Source organism: Sciurus vulgaris (assembly GCF_902686455.1).
Source record: "Sciurus vulgaris genome assembly, chromosome: 3".
Classification (NCBI taxonomy): domain Eukaryota; kingdom Metazoa; phylum Chordata; class Mammalia; order Rodentia; family Sciuridae; genus Sciurus; species Sciurus vulgaris.
In genome coordinates, this window is record NC_136463.1 from 123,430,134 (window position 1) to 123,445,433 (window position 15,300).

The window sequence follows — 15,300 nt, forward strand, 5'->3', positions numbered from 1 at the left end:
CTAAATTAGACCCCCTCTAATCCTGCCTACACACCAAACAGTGGTAATTAGTTGACCATTGATTTATGAGAATTTAAACTCATAAGCTAAGGAAAAATATCTAATGATTAAATTTTAGTTTTCTACTATTTGCCTATGGGAAGAATTTAGGGTTTGGATATTTCTTAGTGTCTATGAAATCATACTTATCCAACTTTTCTTCTGCCCACTTAGGCCAGGAGTTCTGTGGTATTCCTGGATAGCCAGGGGAGATTTGGATCTAATGCAGAAGGGATATTCCAGAAGTTTTTTTAAAATCAAATTATAGCAGTGTTTAAAGGAGAAAATGGATTTTATATATATATCATTTTATAGTAAGTATGATGTGCATGAAAAGAAGTTCTTAGTAAAGAAGTTGCATCATTGAAATAGTCACTTACCTTGATTTCTTATCATTGTTATCTGTTAGGATAAAAACAATGCATAACAAAGTCAATAATAATGACAAAATGCAACAAAGTTATTAATAATTTTGATCTGGGAAAACTTTCCTATAACATTCTTTTATTTGATAAAAATTACAAACTGATTATTTGTCTTTTCTCTTTTTCAATCTCAAACAAAGGCAGAGAAGAGAAGATTGATAGATAGATAGACAGACAGACTTTTTCAGGTTCAAGACTGCTGCCTTGACTACATTTCTGGTTTTTTCTCCAGGATATAATTATTTATATTTTCTGAAAGCAAATGGAAACCAACAATTCCTAGATTAGCTGAAGAAAATCTGATTTTTTAATTACAAAATAAAATGACTATTTATTTATTACTTGGTTCTTTAGAAACAGAATTCACCTGCTTAATAGATGACAATTTAACTAGATAATAAGATCTCATTGACACTTCCATGTCAGTAGAAGGCATGAGATTAAACCACATAGAATCTTCCCCACCACAGGTCACAGCACTACAGGGTAAAATGTAAAAGTGGGGGTTCAGGGTCATGGGTGCAAGGAAGTCACCAGAAAGGAATCCTGGGCGTTTGTGGTTCATCACTGTGGGACAGCACATCCTGGCTCCCCAGACATTTTAATTTCATTATTTAGAATCTACACAGTTTATAGTGTAGATACAGGGTAATATCTATGGCTTGAGAATCACACAGAACCGGATTAGATTTATGGCTCCATTAATTATTACTCATATGAACTTAGTCAAGTTTTTAAGAAGTTATCCAGGTCTCAGTTTATTCATTTGTAAAATGTAAAATCACAGGATTTAAAAATAGAATAGCTTAGAATGATCTGTGCTGACAACATGCCAGGTACTGGAACTACAGGCCCCTCCCGCGTAATCTGCTTGGGGCCAGCAGTCTCAGTGCAGCTTCCCTCACAGGTTGGCACTCAGGAACTGATGGCTCTGTCACGGCCACAATCAATGATAACTGCACGGAGTTCAAGGTAACGGTAACAACCAGCCCAAAACAACCCTACTCTACCCAGCAGAGGATTTGTGGGAGAGGCATCCCCTCACTCACCCACACTTTTGTGCTCTTACCTAAGCTTTCACACTTCCTGTCCCACGATTCCTGAGGGAACCACAGGATTGTGTGTAAGATTCCACGCCCAATAACAGTTCTATACGTTGCTAATTGTCTCCGGTCTTTTAAACTTCACTAGCTTGTCCCATATTTGTGGTTACTTCCTTCCCCTGTTGTGTTCACCTCTCTTTGTACAAAAACAATGAGAGAAAAAGACCACTTACAAGACCCATCTGACTCAAAAACATGATTCTCCTCTCCAAATTTCTTCACGCTGCGAAGAATTACCGAGTCAGACATGGTAGCTGCAATCTGCAGTCAACAATCCTACAAAATAAAAGAATGATTACAACTACCATCTCTGCACTGTTTTTTAACCAAAGTAGATGGGAAAAAAAAAAAAAAAAAAGAATAATTTGATTCAAGAACTACACTTCACTAATCAATCTCAAACAAAAGCAGATTTTTAATTAGCAGTTATTGGCTAATAACTCAGTAAAAGAGCCTAATTTTAAGGAAAGAGAAACTGAAATCATTGGTAATGACTTTCTCTAGTTAGTGGATAGATGATTTTTTAAATTTATTTGTTATTTCTGCTTATCTACATTTATTTTTAATGAGTTAACAGAAAAACTGTAAGAAGGGCAAACCAACTGGTGACATTCTTGAGTCCAATGTAGTTGAGGAATGATTCCTACACACCACTGGATAGCCTTCAGGACTCCTATGTAAATGCAATTCCAGCTGGGACTGAGAAGGAAGAGGACAGTCTCTGAATAAATGTCTAGAGAGTTATGTTAGTCATATTCACAGTGGAAACCAGTGTGTAAAGGATGCAGGATTAGAATTCCAGGACTACTCCAGAACTTCAGACTTAGCATAGAGTTTTTGCTTTATTATCTCTGCTTCAAACATGTAGCAAGGATGGAGAATATATATATATTTTTAAATACAGACTCAAATCTATAAAAACAAACAACTCCAGAAATGGAAGAGAAGTACCAAAAAGAAAACAGAGCAGAGACACAGCTGGTATTTTCGCCTTGGTGTCTAGATGCAGACAACAATAGAGGAGGTTAGCTCCTGAAGGGGCTGTTTGCCCCACTCCAAACAGGGGATTGGTGACCACCTCTCCACTTGGAGCCAAAGGCCATCATGGTCCCGCACTGATGAGAAGAACTGATGAAACTGCTGTCCATCCTTGCCTGGGGAGTTATTTCTTAAGATGAAATGCAGACCCATGGAGGTTATATGAAGAGACAGTGATATGCATATCTCTCTCTCTCACACACACACACACACACACACAGATAATAGGTGCAGACAAAAGAGATGAAGGTAGGGTTGTAAAACCTTGTAACCTCATCTAATTGGAATCTCAGAAGAAGAGACTAGAGAATGACAATAAGAAGGACAGAATTAAATAATTATATGTTAAAGATGGAATCACAATCATAATTAAAGAAATAATTGCTGGGAATTTTCTAAAAGAAGGATAAACAAAAATCAATCAAAACTTGATAATATTACATTAAAATAGGAAAGAATAAATGCCAAAAAATTATCTTAAAAACCATGAAATGGACAAGTGTAATATGGAACTGGAAATAAAAGAGTGACAGCAGTTTCTCATCAGACACTAGAAGGCAGTGGTGTAGCATCTTCAAAATGCTGATGAAAAAGAACCTTTAACCTAGAATTTATACAGAGTCAAAAAATCATTTGGCACATTTCTAGATATTCAAACCCAGCACAAGAGGGCTGTTAGAGGATATCCTTAGCAGAAAGAAAAAATTATCCAGAAGGGAGTCATGAAATAGAAGAATCAAAAAAAGTAGCACAAGAATCAACAAGATATATCAGTCACAAAAAAGCCACATATTACATGATTCCACTCCTGCATGTGAAATGTCCAGGATGACCAATGTATAGAGACGGAAAGTAAGTGGTTGCCTGGGGCTGGGGTGGAAGCAGAGGGGCCTGAGCAGTGACTGGCAACAGATACAGGTTTCTTTGGGGGTGATGAGAATGTTCTAAAATTGGATGATGGGGAAGGTTACACAACCCTGTCAACATACTGAAAACCACTGAATTGTACACTTTGGACAAGTGAACTTCGTGATATGTAAATGATGTTCTCAATAGGCTATTAAAAACATGTCATTGAATGTTTAAAAATTCAGATATGTACCAATTATAAAAGGCACAATATAAAATCAAAAAGAATGGTTGAAAATTAATAAATATAAAAATATATCATGAAAATGCTGATTTCTCAAAGCTTTTATATAATATAAAATTATAATTCATGTTCAAAGCAATAATGATGATAAATAGGGATGTGTAATAATGAAAGTTACAATCCAACTAATCTTTGGATTGTAAATATATAACCACCTAACACAACAAATTAGTCAACAATCACAATAGAAGCTTTAAACATGTCATTATTGGCAACTAATGTCAAACGGACAAAAATCTAAGAACTATATAATTTTTAAAAAGTTTTTATTTAACATCAATATATGGAAGAAGCAACCAAGAAATACATTTAAGGTACATTTGGCATATTTGTAAAATGTGGGCATTAATAAACCATCACAAATTTCTACATGTAACAATATATTTCTGCATATAGCTATTAAAGATAATATATTCTATTAACAATGCAATTAAATAAGAAACAAAAGATTAGATACTAGTAAAATACACACAAATATATGTATTTAGTAAAATTATGTGTATATTAAAAATAAAATACAAAATTAAATAATTACGTGTTAAAGATGGAATCACAACAAAATTTGGAAAATACTGAAATCATGATAATAAAAATACAACTGGTTAGATTCTCAGCACGATACATAAATAAATGAATAAAATAAAGATCTATCAACATCAAAAAATTTTTAAATCTTGTAGGCTGCAGCTAAAATACACTTAAAGATTTTTTTGTAAATGTTAATGAATTTTACTTTTTAAAAGACTGATGAATGCCATTCTCATCAAGATGCTTAGAAAGCCAGATTAAGAGGCTATCTGAGGATCATTGATAAGAGCATTTGCAAGCGTGCAGCCCTGGGCTCTATCCCTAGTACCAAAAAGAAAGAAGAAAAGAAAAGCACAATTAATAAAATAAGAAATAAAATTTTAAAAACATAGTACAAAGGATAGACCAATTCAAAAGCTGCTCCTTGAAATAAATAAATAACAGACAAAACTCAACAAGACTGTTCAAAAAAGGAAAGATGAATCACAAATAGACATTAACAGAAAGTGAAAAGATAAAACAACAAATACAAAGTCTTCAAAGCATAAGCAAATGCCATGAGTAACATTAGGGTCGTAAATTTGAAAACTGTGATAAGATTAATTTTCTGAAAAAAAATATGAATTATCAAAAATTATCCAGAAAGTAGTAGATAAATTAAAAACTAATTATTAACTCAATATTGATTCAATATCCAAAAGTCTATAATCGCCCAAAATAGAAGTGTTAGATAACACTACAAGCAAATTTTACAGAAAATTCAAAGAGTAGTTTATTCTAGTACTATATAATTTGTTTTGCTGAAGAGAAATAGGAAAAGTGACTCAATACATTTTATAAAGCAAGTTTAATCTTGATATCAGAACAAAAAAGGATGTTAGAAGGAAAGAATAGGCTTATAATTATTTTTCAAAAGCGATTTTAAAATGCTAAATTACATACATTTATTATAACAGCAGTTTGTGAAAAAATATAATGAAGCAACATTGATTTGGGGAATACAATGATTATTTAAGGTAAAAAAGTTGATCCTTTTAATAGATACAAAACAGTATTCAGTAAAAATCAATATCCGTTCCTAGTTTTTGAAAATCTATACAAGCATCATTATTTTGCAACTTCAGTGAATACAATGTTGGGTAATGATCAACAATGAGAACTAAAACCTGAATTAAATATTCAGTATACAAAGTGTTGTGAAGATATAGAGGAGTCCTGACATATAGAGTAAATGAGAACATAAATTGTTGAATGACTTTGGGGAACAATTTGGAAATATCCAAAAATGCATTTTCACTAATAATTTTAAAAGAAAATAGTTAACGGTGAAATAGCATTTAGTATGCATCAGACACTGATCTAAATTCTTTATGTATGCTGTGACTTTAAATCTTCACAAACACCTCCAGAAATGGGAACTATTACTATCTCCATTTTCCAGATATGGACACTGAACTATGAAGGGATTATGTTACATGCTCAAGAACACAACTTAATAAGCATTAGAGCCAAACTTTAAACTCGTAAGATGCATGCAGTGATATACATTGCAATGTTACCTGGAACAAAAAAAAACTTGAAGAAAATATAAATGTACAAGAGAATGACTCAATAACTTGTGGAAGGTACATGCAATAGAATACTATCTAGTTATTAAAATCAGCAATTTAGCATTAATAAATCTCAACATGCACAAATTTAAACAAAATTTCCAAGTGATATAGTCCCATTTACCTGAAAAAAAAAATTACCTTCAAATCAGTATTTATAATGCTTATGGATGTGCAATAGAAATATAAACACTTGCCTAAAAATTATAAGCACTGAATTAATAATGGTGGTCATGTCTGAGGGAAAGAAATAATAATAATAAAATAATATAATAATATAATAATAGGGAGGACTTCAGAGAAACCCTGAACTGTACCTGAATATTTTAATATCTTTTAAAAGAAAGACTTCCAGGACTGGAGACATAGTTCAGTTGGTAGAGTGCTTCCCTTACAAGCACAAGGTCCTGGGTTCAATCCCCAGTACCGCAAAAGAGTTCCAGCAAGAATAGCATAATGTTAAAATATGATAAAGTTGGAGGGAGGTAACATTGTTTATTAAATTTTCTCCATCGTTTTAAAACATTTACAACAAAAAATAATTTGTTTTACAAACCCTGATAACTATTTTAATGAAAAAAATTAGAGCACTTTGAGATTTATGGAAAATCATGAAGATAATTCAGAGTTCCCGTGTATGCCACACCTAGGTATTAACATCCTACATTAAGAGTATGGTGCATTTGGAATGAACGAATACCAATACATCATTATTAACAAAAGGGCACTATTTATTCAAATGCCCTGAATTTTCACCTACTTCCTTTGTCTGTTCATGGATTCTATCTGGAATGCCAAATTGGGACACCAAATTTTCCACACTACCTAAGTCATCATATCTCCTTAAGTAACTTCTGGTTGTGACAATATCCTGTTTTCAATGATCTTGAAAGTTTTGATGAATACTGAGCATTTATTTTGTAGAATGGCCCATCAGATTGCCCGATGTTTCTCTCACTAGTAGGTGGGATTATGTATTTGGGGGAGGAAGACACAGATGCAAAGTACCTTTCTCATTATATTTCAAGGATATGTATTATCAATATGGCATAAAAAGTTAAGAAGCAGAGTAAGAAATATCAATGAAGTCATTCAAAAAATACTAAAAGAATCAAATTCATAATTCTTTTATTCAAGAACACAATGTGTTGAATATAGCAGTCCTACATTCACGGATTAAAAGGGTTGCTGGTTGTATTGTTTCTGAAGTTTTAACTGACTTTTTTTTTTTCCCAAAAAGCAAAGAAACTCTTTAATTATGAGAAGATAACAAAGCAACATAATTGTGATACTGCATTTCCTAATTTTAAAACAAGACATACTTTTTAAAAATTCAGTCTGATTGGTTTTTTTCCTAGCTTAGTCCTCCATTTTAAAAAGTTGCTTTCCACAGTTGTGCAAATATTTAGCAGTATTTGGAGACCAGTGGTGTTGTGTCCTGCCCATGAACTTTGGAGCCTCACTGATCCTGATGCTGCTTGTTGTTTCACTCCGTGTTGTTGGGAATGATTTCTAATTTCTCTCCAGATCTGGAATTCTCCACCTTTCAAATCAGAGAGTGGAAAAATCCACCTTCCAGCATTGATGTGAAAATGAAATGAAACTTCTGACTTGAAGTTTCATTCAAGTTGAATTCAAGTTTCATTCAACTTGAAGTTCTGACTTCGCCTCTCAAAACTTAGAGACCCAGAGCCTGGCGCCCTCCGCCACCCTGTCCTTTGGGGTTAGCTGCAGCAAATCTGAGCAACTCAGGGGAAGCTGATCTACCAGCCTCCTTGCCGCTGTCCCTCTCTATTCCTTCAGCAATTCCATATATCAGGTGTCACCTGCTTACAGTTTGCTTCTTTCTGCACATCCTTACAAATGATTTTTGTAATGATCTATGTTAGTATTAAAAAATGACATTCTCAAAGATGAAAATTCATGGAAAGCATAGCTTTCCATGCCCGTAGCATCATCAATATCCTTCAACCAAAGGCCATCAGGGACACAGATACAGTTAAACGAGTTGATTTGTTACTCATAGCCCATTATGAAGAGGAAACCAGTGTGGCAGACCGAGGGGCGCTTTTAGTCTCCTGTAAGAGGGTATCAGAACAAATCTATTTTAGGCTTCTGTGAGACCATATCAGGAGGTGTCTAAGGAACTGAGAGTTTGCTCTAGTGAAGGTGTTTGAAAAAAGCTAGAATGATTTTATGATTGGGTAAAGAAATAGCAGTGATTCATGCTGGGTATTCTGTGGCTTTGATTTTGTCTCTGCTTAGACATGATTATGAACTGGCCTCTTGTGTTGTCTCATTTTATCATGGGCTTGGAGTAACTTTGTCTGAGGTTGGTATACTATGAGATTGCTTATGTCTAAGAAGAGAATCACTCAGCTGAGCTGTGAGCGCAAGGCCAGCTACAAAATTCCAGGGGCCATTCTTTCATTTGTTTTCTCTTTTAGCATCCCTCTGAACTTTGTAGTCCTGTTCCCATTTGACATAACAAGGAGCTAGACTTCAAAAGACATGTGCTTCCCAAGACTGGAGGTATGTATCAGTTGCTCAATCAGGAATGGAAGTTAGTGCCCTTAACACTGGGCAGCTCAGCAATGGTAATGATGACTTTTAAGGTCATTGTGCTAAAAATGCCAATCTCTTGCATGTCACAAAGACACTGGGAATTTTATAACACTAAGTTTGGGAGAATACAATGAAAAACCAAAATTCATAGAAAGAGTGAACAAAGTCTTTGCTTGTGATGTCTTCCAGAAAAGGTAATGCCTTCAGAATTGGATGTTAGATGAGTTGCCTCATATCATTATAAATGAAGAAATGAAACCCTGATATAGAATCAGACCATGTTTTTACCTACTGGCTAATTTCCTTTTTCTTAGAGATATCCTGAGAAACTTCAGTAGCAGATACTGGAGAATATTTCTGTTAGTCTCCAAAACCCTGGAAACACAGTAGAAATCTAGTTTTCAGTGATAAGTAGATTTTTTTCCAAGGCCTTGAGAGTAGTCTCCTCCTTGATTGGTATTTTTATGATTTAAGAGTGTCATAGTATTTTCTTTTTCTTTATCAATACAAGCAATTGTAATGTCATCTAATTTTACTCTCTTAACTGATATTTATAATTTATTAGCATCTAGGCTCACAATTTGTTCTGGGTCTCATCCCTTGTAGGAAGATATAATCAGAACTTCTTTTTTTCAAATTTATTTTTATTCTTTGGCACTGGGGTTGGGTGCTTTACCCAATGAGCTACATCCCCAGCCCTTTTTCATTTTTTAAGACAGAGTCTTGCTAAGTTGCTGTTTTAGTCAGCTTTTTCCCTGCTGTGACTAAAGGACCTGACCAGAACAACTGTAGAGGAGGAAGAGTTTAATTGAGGGCTCACAGTTTCAGAGGTCTCAGTCCATAGAAAACCAACTCCATTCCTCAGGGCTCGAGGTGAGGCAGAACATCATGGTGGAAGAGTGTGACAGGGAAGCAGCTCACATGCCAATCAGAGAGCAGAGCAGAGAGACTCCACTCACCAGATACAAAGTATATACCCCATAGCCACACCACCAATGAACCACTTCCTCCAGCCACGTCCCTCCTCCCTCCAGTTACCACTCAGTTAACCCCATCAGGGATCAATTCACTAATTAGGTTAAGGCTATAAACCAATCATATATCTTCCAAACTGTCTCACACATGAGCTTTTGGGGGACAGCACGTCTAAACCATAATAGTTGCTTCGGGTCTCACTAAATTGGTGAGGCCAGCCTCAAACTTGCAATCCTCCTGCCTCAGCTTCCTGATTCACTGGTATTATAATTGTATGCCACTGAGCCCAGTTTAATAATTTACAATAATTTACTCTAACCAATAATAAAACAATTGAGAACTAAAAATAAGACAATGTTATTTTGTTTTCAATCTGTATTTTTTCATATTAAGTTATTTTAATCTTCCCCAACTTAAATATCATCTTCCCAAAATCTCTTGGGAAGAGATTAGAAATTTTCAGGATCTTTCAGAAAAATCTGTCTTCCAGTAAACTTCAGGAAATCTAGGAGTTCCAAGTAAGAAATTAAGATTTCTAAGCACTGGTTGGCAGACTTTGGCTACCTAATGGTGGAATGCCCCATGAAATTTTAATTGGTTACACCAACACCAGGTTCCTCTCTACTAAAGAACATGAGGTCTAGAACCTGTCTACCATATGAGATCCTGTTTATCTATCCAGGTTGAAGTTTTCTCTTGATAAAATAATCTTATCAACACAGAAATGCACACTGCGAGCCAGTCTCCTAGCCACTACTGGTGGACATATCAACAATTTTTCCACCTTTGAACATTAGCAGCAGAGTTCTACAGGATCACTGCCAGGCAGGAGAGAGAAGGGACAGAGGCCAGCATCTGAATGTGTCACCTGAGAAAACTTGGGACATCGACAGCCTACAGAAAATGGCTCAAGTGAATGGTACCATAGGAGACTTGGGGCTGTCACAGCTGGAGGCAGCACATGCCAGGTGTCATTCCAGGTGCAAAGCAAAGATCCAGGGGGTACAAAATGTCAGTGCCCTCCACTTTCCTAAGTGCACCTCACTATCGCCAAGGCTGCTGGAGTGATTTGCTGAAAATACCAGCCTAGAACAACAGATGAACGTGCTGAATGACCAAAGTCTGGTGTCAGCACTAGCCATCGGCTCTTGGTATTGCAAGAGGAGTGGAAGGGAGAGAGAGAGAGAAAGTGAGGACTGAGAAAAGGTCTCTGGGGACTGAAATCCTTCCAGGTTAAAGGATTCTACTACAATGGGGGCATTCTGCCCACTTCCCCTTTTTGTTTTTTAATACAGTGTTATTGGAAGACAGTTATCATGTGCAGGTATTTTCATGTTGCCTTTGGGTGCTTTTGTGCTACAGTTACTGAGTAGCTGTGACAGAAACTATAACCCTCCCTCTCCCCAATGCCTAAAATATTTACTATCTAGCCTTTTACAGAAAATATTCCTGTAATACAAACCCACATAAATACAGTTATCTCATACTAGTCAAAGGTGCCAAGAACATACTGGAGAAAAGATAGCCTTTTCAACAAATGGTGTTGGGAAAACTGGAAATCCATACGTAGCAGAATGAAATTGAATCCCTATCTCTCACCCTGCACAAAGCTCAACTCAAAGTGGATCAAAGACCTACACAGAGACCCCACGCCTACTAGAAGAAAATGTAGGCCCAACTCTATCACATCAGCTTAGGAATGGACTTCCTCAACAAGACTCCTAAAGCGCAAGAAGTAAAATCAAGAATCAATAAAGTGAATGATACCAAACTAAAAAGCTTCTTCATGAAAAAGGAAATAATGAAGAAAGCAAAGAAAGAACCTACAGAATGGGAGAAGATCTTTGCCACCTGCACCTCAGATAAAGCATTAATCTCCAGGCTATATAAAGAAGTCAAAAAAAAAAAAAAACTTAACATCAAAAAATAAATAACCCAATCAATAAATTGGGAAAGGAATTGAACAGGTACTTCACAGAAGAAGAAATATAAATGGTCAACAAACATATGAGAAAATGTTCAACATCTCTAGCAGTAAGAGAAATGCAAATTAAAACTATACTGAGATTCCTTCTCACTCCAGTCCAAATGGTAATTATCATCAATACAAATAACAATAAATGTTATTAAGGATGTAGGGGAAAAGGCACACTCATACATTGCTGGTGGGATTGCAAATTGGTGCAACCATTCTGGAAAGCAGTATGGAGATTCCTCAGAAAACTTGGAATGGAATCACGATTTGACCCAGCTATCCCACTCCTTGGTTTATACCAAAGGTCTTAAAATCAACATACTATAGTGATACAGCCGTATCAATGTTTATAGCAGCTCAATTCAAAATAGCTAAGCTATGAAACCAACCTGGGTACCCTTCAACATAGGATGGATAAAGAAAATGTTGTATATGTACACAATGGATTATTACTCAGCCATAAAGAAGAATGAAATTATGGCATTTGCCAGTAAATGAATGGAACTGAAGATTATCATGCTAAGTGAACTAAACCAATCCCAAAAAACCAAAGGTCAAATGTTCTCTCTGATTCCCTGATGCTAAAACACAAAAAAGGGGTCAGGGAGGGAAGAATAGAAGTTCATTGGATTAGACAAAGGGGAATGAAGGGATGGGAGAGAGGATGGGACTAGGAAAGACAGTAGAATGGACTGGACATCTTTCGTATGTTCATATATGAATGCATGACAAGTGTAACCTCACATCATGTGAAACCACAAGAATGAGATCCTAATTAGAATAAGTTTTACTCCATGTATGTACAAAATGTCAAAATACACAGATACTGTCACATATATCTAAAAATAACAAATAAAAAAATGCCCATCTGTGTACAATAAAAATAAATTTTAAAAAAATGCCCATCTGGGAAAAAAAATTTTTTTAAAAAGAAAATACTCCTGTATTGTGAGTCCTCCCATTCCTGTACTACAAGGTCAGTTCAGAACAGCTGGAAGCCCAGAGAAAAACCCTCAAGGATGTGATTTACTCAACTTAAATATTACCTGGAACACCAGCTTTCCAACCAACTGTACCCTCATGGAGCTTATGGTGTGGCAGGGAAGACAGATGATATATAGGAAAGTACAGGTATAATGGCTGAGGATAAAGGGGACACACAAACATCTCCCGGTCCCTTTAGTAGTGGAACTGATTGTCTAGAGGGTTGAGGGAGGCTCTGGAGCAAGTGCGTTTAGCAGGAAACCCTGAAGATGAGGTCAAGGTAGTCAAGAGGAGAGGAGAAGGAAGAGTGTCCCAGATGGTGAAGAGCACCTTGCAAACATAGCCTGAGACAGAGCAGCAGGTGTCAGTGAGTCTGGGGAAAGCCAATGGGACAGCTCTGGGGGATGCAGCTGCTTGATTCCTAGGACTTCATGATCCTTATCATGGGGATCTTGGGGTCTCAACCCAAGGCCTATGGAAGCTACTCGAAGCTTTTAGGCAAGCAAAGAATATGATCAAATTTATACGTTTCAAAAATTTACTGTGATAAAGCTTGAGACTTTGTGATTATCATTACAAACAGAATTGTGTTTTCATAAAGTTATGTTTAAAAAGTTCATTGGCATTTTTACTTTAGGCAGATAATTTAATCTATGCACTCATTTGCAACACACACACACACACACACACACACACACACACACACACACACACTTCCTAAGAGAATTGATACATAAAATAAGCACTGAGAGCAACCCAATCACCTGGATTACATAAAACATGGAATCATTAATGCATTAGTCTATCCATGCATTTAGTATTGTTTGTCACACAACAGTAGGCCAACCTTGAGTAAATCAGAAACACAATATCCAACAAAGTAACACTTAAAGGGAATGGACTTGAAGAACATGGTCTTCAGATGCTGTAACAAGAGTAAGTCACTTACCTATGAATGTGAACTTGATGGAGCTAGAAGAATCAATGGACTCCACTGTGGACAGTCAAAGAGCTTTGCAATCCTTTCCCGCTTCAGTTTTCATCATAATAAAGCTCTGAACAGAATTCAAGCTTGAGAGTATTATCTATTTGTTGTAGGTCAATGCCCCAAAGGCCAGAGTAAGCACAGTTCAGTGACTTCTTCACATGAAGGTCAAACACATGCAAAGCAATAACCCCAAACCTAAAGTCAACCTGGAAACCCCTCTGAGGGTGTCAAAGTCTTTGGGAAGTACCACGTGAGAGCCCTGTGATTCTGGCCATGCCCAACACTCCTCTCTCTCTGTCTTTCAGAGGCCCTTGAAAGACAGACCCTTAGTTTTGAAAAGTTGCTTTAAAATTTAACAGACAAAAATACCTTTGAATGTTTTTTCTCAATTTGAAAGATGACCTTCAGAAAACCCTTAGGTTGTGGGCCCCTGATGTTCCAGACCTAGCCCCAAAGTCTCATGGAGACTGATAACCTGCAAATACCTTTTGCTCAAAACTCTGAGTCCGCAGATGACCCTTGCACCTTGTTCTGAACAATCAATAACCTCCCTCCAGCTCTGCCTACTAGATGCAGCCCTACAGGTAGAAATTAATCATTTTTTTAAAAAAAGTTTTAACAAAAACTCAAGTCAAATACATTCATAGAGCCTTTCCAGGGGCTTGTACTGCCCACATCACTTCCTTTCTTCTTGTTAATCTTTCCACTTTCCTCAAAATGCTGTATTTATTAATCCCCCTCCTTTCCTGAGCAAAGTCTTCCAATCAGAACTAATGGACCAGTCCATGCTGGTCCAGCCCTTGATGTGTACCTGGTAGTTGAAGGGTTTTATTTTTATTGGCCTATCTGAGCTTCTTGACAACCCTAGGAATTAGACACATCGTCATTACTTCCATTTAATACTGAGGAAAAACACCAAAGCACAGAGAGATTAAGTAATCCAGCTAAGGTCTTACAATCAGAAGATAGGGAGCAAATGAACACCCTGTGCTGACCTTTTGGCCCGTGCTTTGAAATGCAGTTGATAGACCTGTGTCACAGTTTGCAAAAAATAAGCTATAAGGTCAAGTTTTCTCAATTTTAAGTTGCCCATCATAAATTTTTCTTTAAAATTCAGCATCAAATACAGTTGTTACTACTAGAAAAAAACTATGTATATTTTGTAAATATTTTTATATGTATATTTAAACAGATTTAAATATATACATAAATGACTTAACTCCAAATTGTGTATGTCATTATATTTGTATATTAAAATCTCAAGTTATGAAGGTTAGCAAAGGAAAACAAGATTTCTAGAGATTCCGTTATTAGAACTAGTTTGGGAAAGGAAACCCTGGGATAGGTTGACTTCTGAAACCATGCAAACAAAATAGCATTGGCTTGGCACCAATTCAGACCTAGGAATGAGAACTTTGTTTCACACAAGACCAAAAGAGCAGCAGCACAGCTGTAAGGTGTTTTTGCTTTTGTTTTCGTACTCAGGGTTGAACTCAGAGTCACTTTACCACTGAGTCACATCCACAGCCCTTTAAAAATTTTTTTCATTTTGAGATAGGATCTCACTAAGTTGCTTTGGGCCTTGCTAAGTTGCTGAGGCTGGCCTCAAACTTGCAATCCTCCTGCCTCAGCCTCCCAAGTCACTGGGATCACAGGTATGCAACCCTGCACCCAGCTGGAGTTGTAGCTTTGATGGAGAGATGACTGTATCTACCTTTGTTGTATCTACCTTTGTTGTGGTGAGGTTATTTACAACAGCTAAAGAATAAAAATGCTCAGGAGAAAACCATCAACTCAAGCCCAAGGTCAGCTGCTCATTGGTCCTTATATTCCTAGATTTGTCTTTTCACATGGCATGCAGACCTAAGGGAAAATAAAACCTAGAGTTCAAGAGCTGAAATCAACATTGCAAGACTT

At 36.4% G+C, this 15,300-nt stretch overlaps 1 protein-coding gene across 2 annotated transcripts in view; it reads right to left on the reverse strand.

Moving 5' to 3' along the window:
- The window catches only part of ABCB11 (ATP binding cassette subfamily B member 11), a 93,400-nt gene extending 79,545 nt beyond the window's left edge, over nucleotides 1-13,855 (reverse strand). Inside the window, exons 1-4 of one of the 2 annotated variants that reach the window (XM_079131855.1) lie at nucleotides 13,753-13,855; nucleotides 13,345-13,450; nucleotides 1,741-1,843; nucleotides 420-441 (exon numbers count right to left, since the gene is read on the reverse strand). In XM_079131855.1, the coding sequence (XP_078987981.1) occupies nucleotides 420-441; nucleotides 1,741-1,816 (98 nt within the window). In that variant the 5' untranslated portion in view covers nucleotides 1,817-1,843; nucleotides 13,345-13,450; nucleotides 13,753-13,855. Of the gene's footprint in view, nucleotides 1-419; nucleotides 442-1,740; nucleotides 1,844-13,344 lie in introns of both variants that reach the window. The other variant, XM_079131854.1, reaches the window with a different exon arrangement.
- Nucleotides 13,856-15,300: the final 1,445 nt, after the last annotated feature.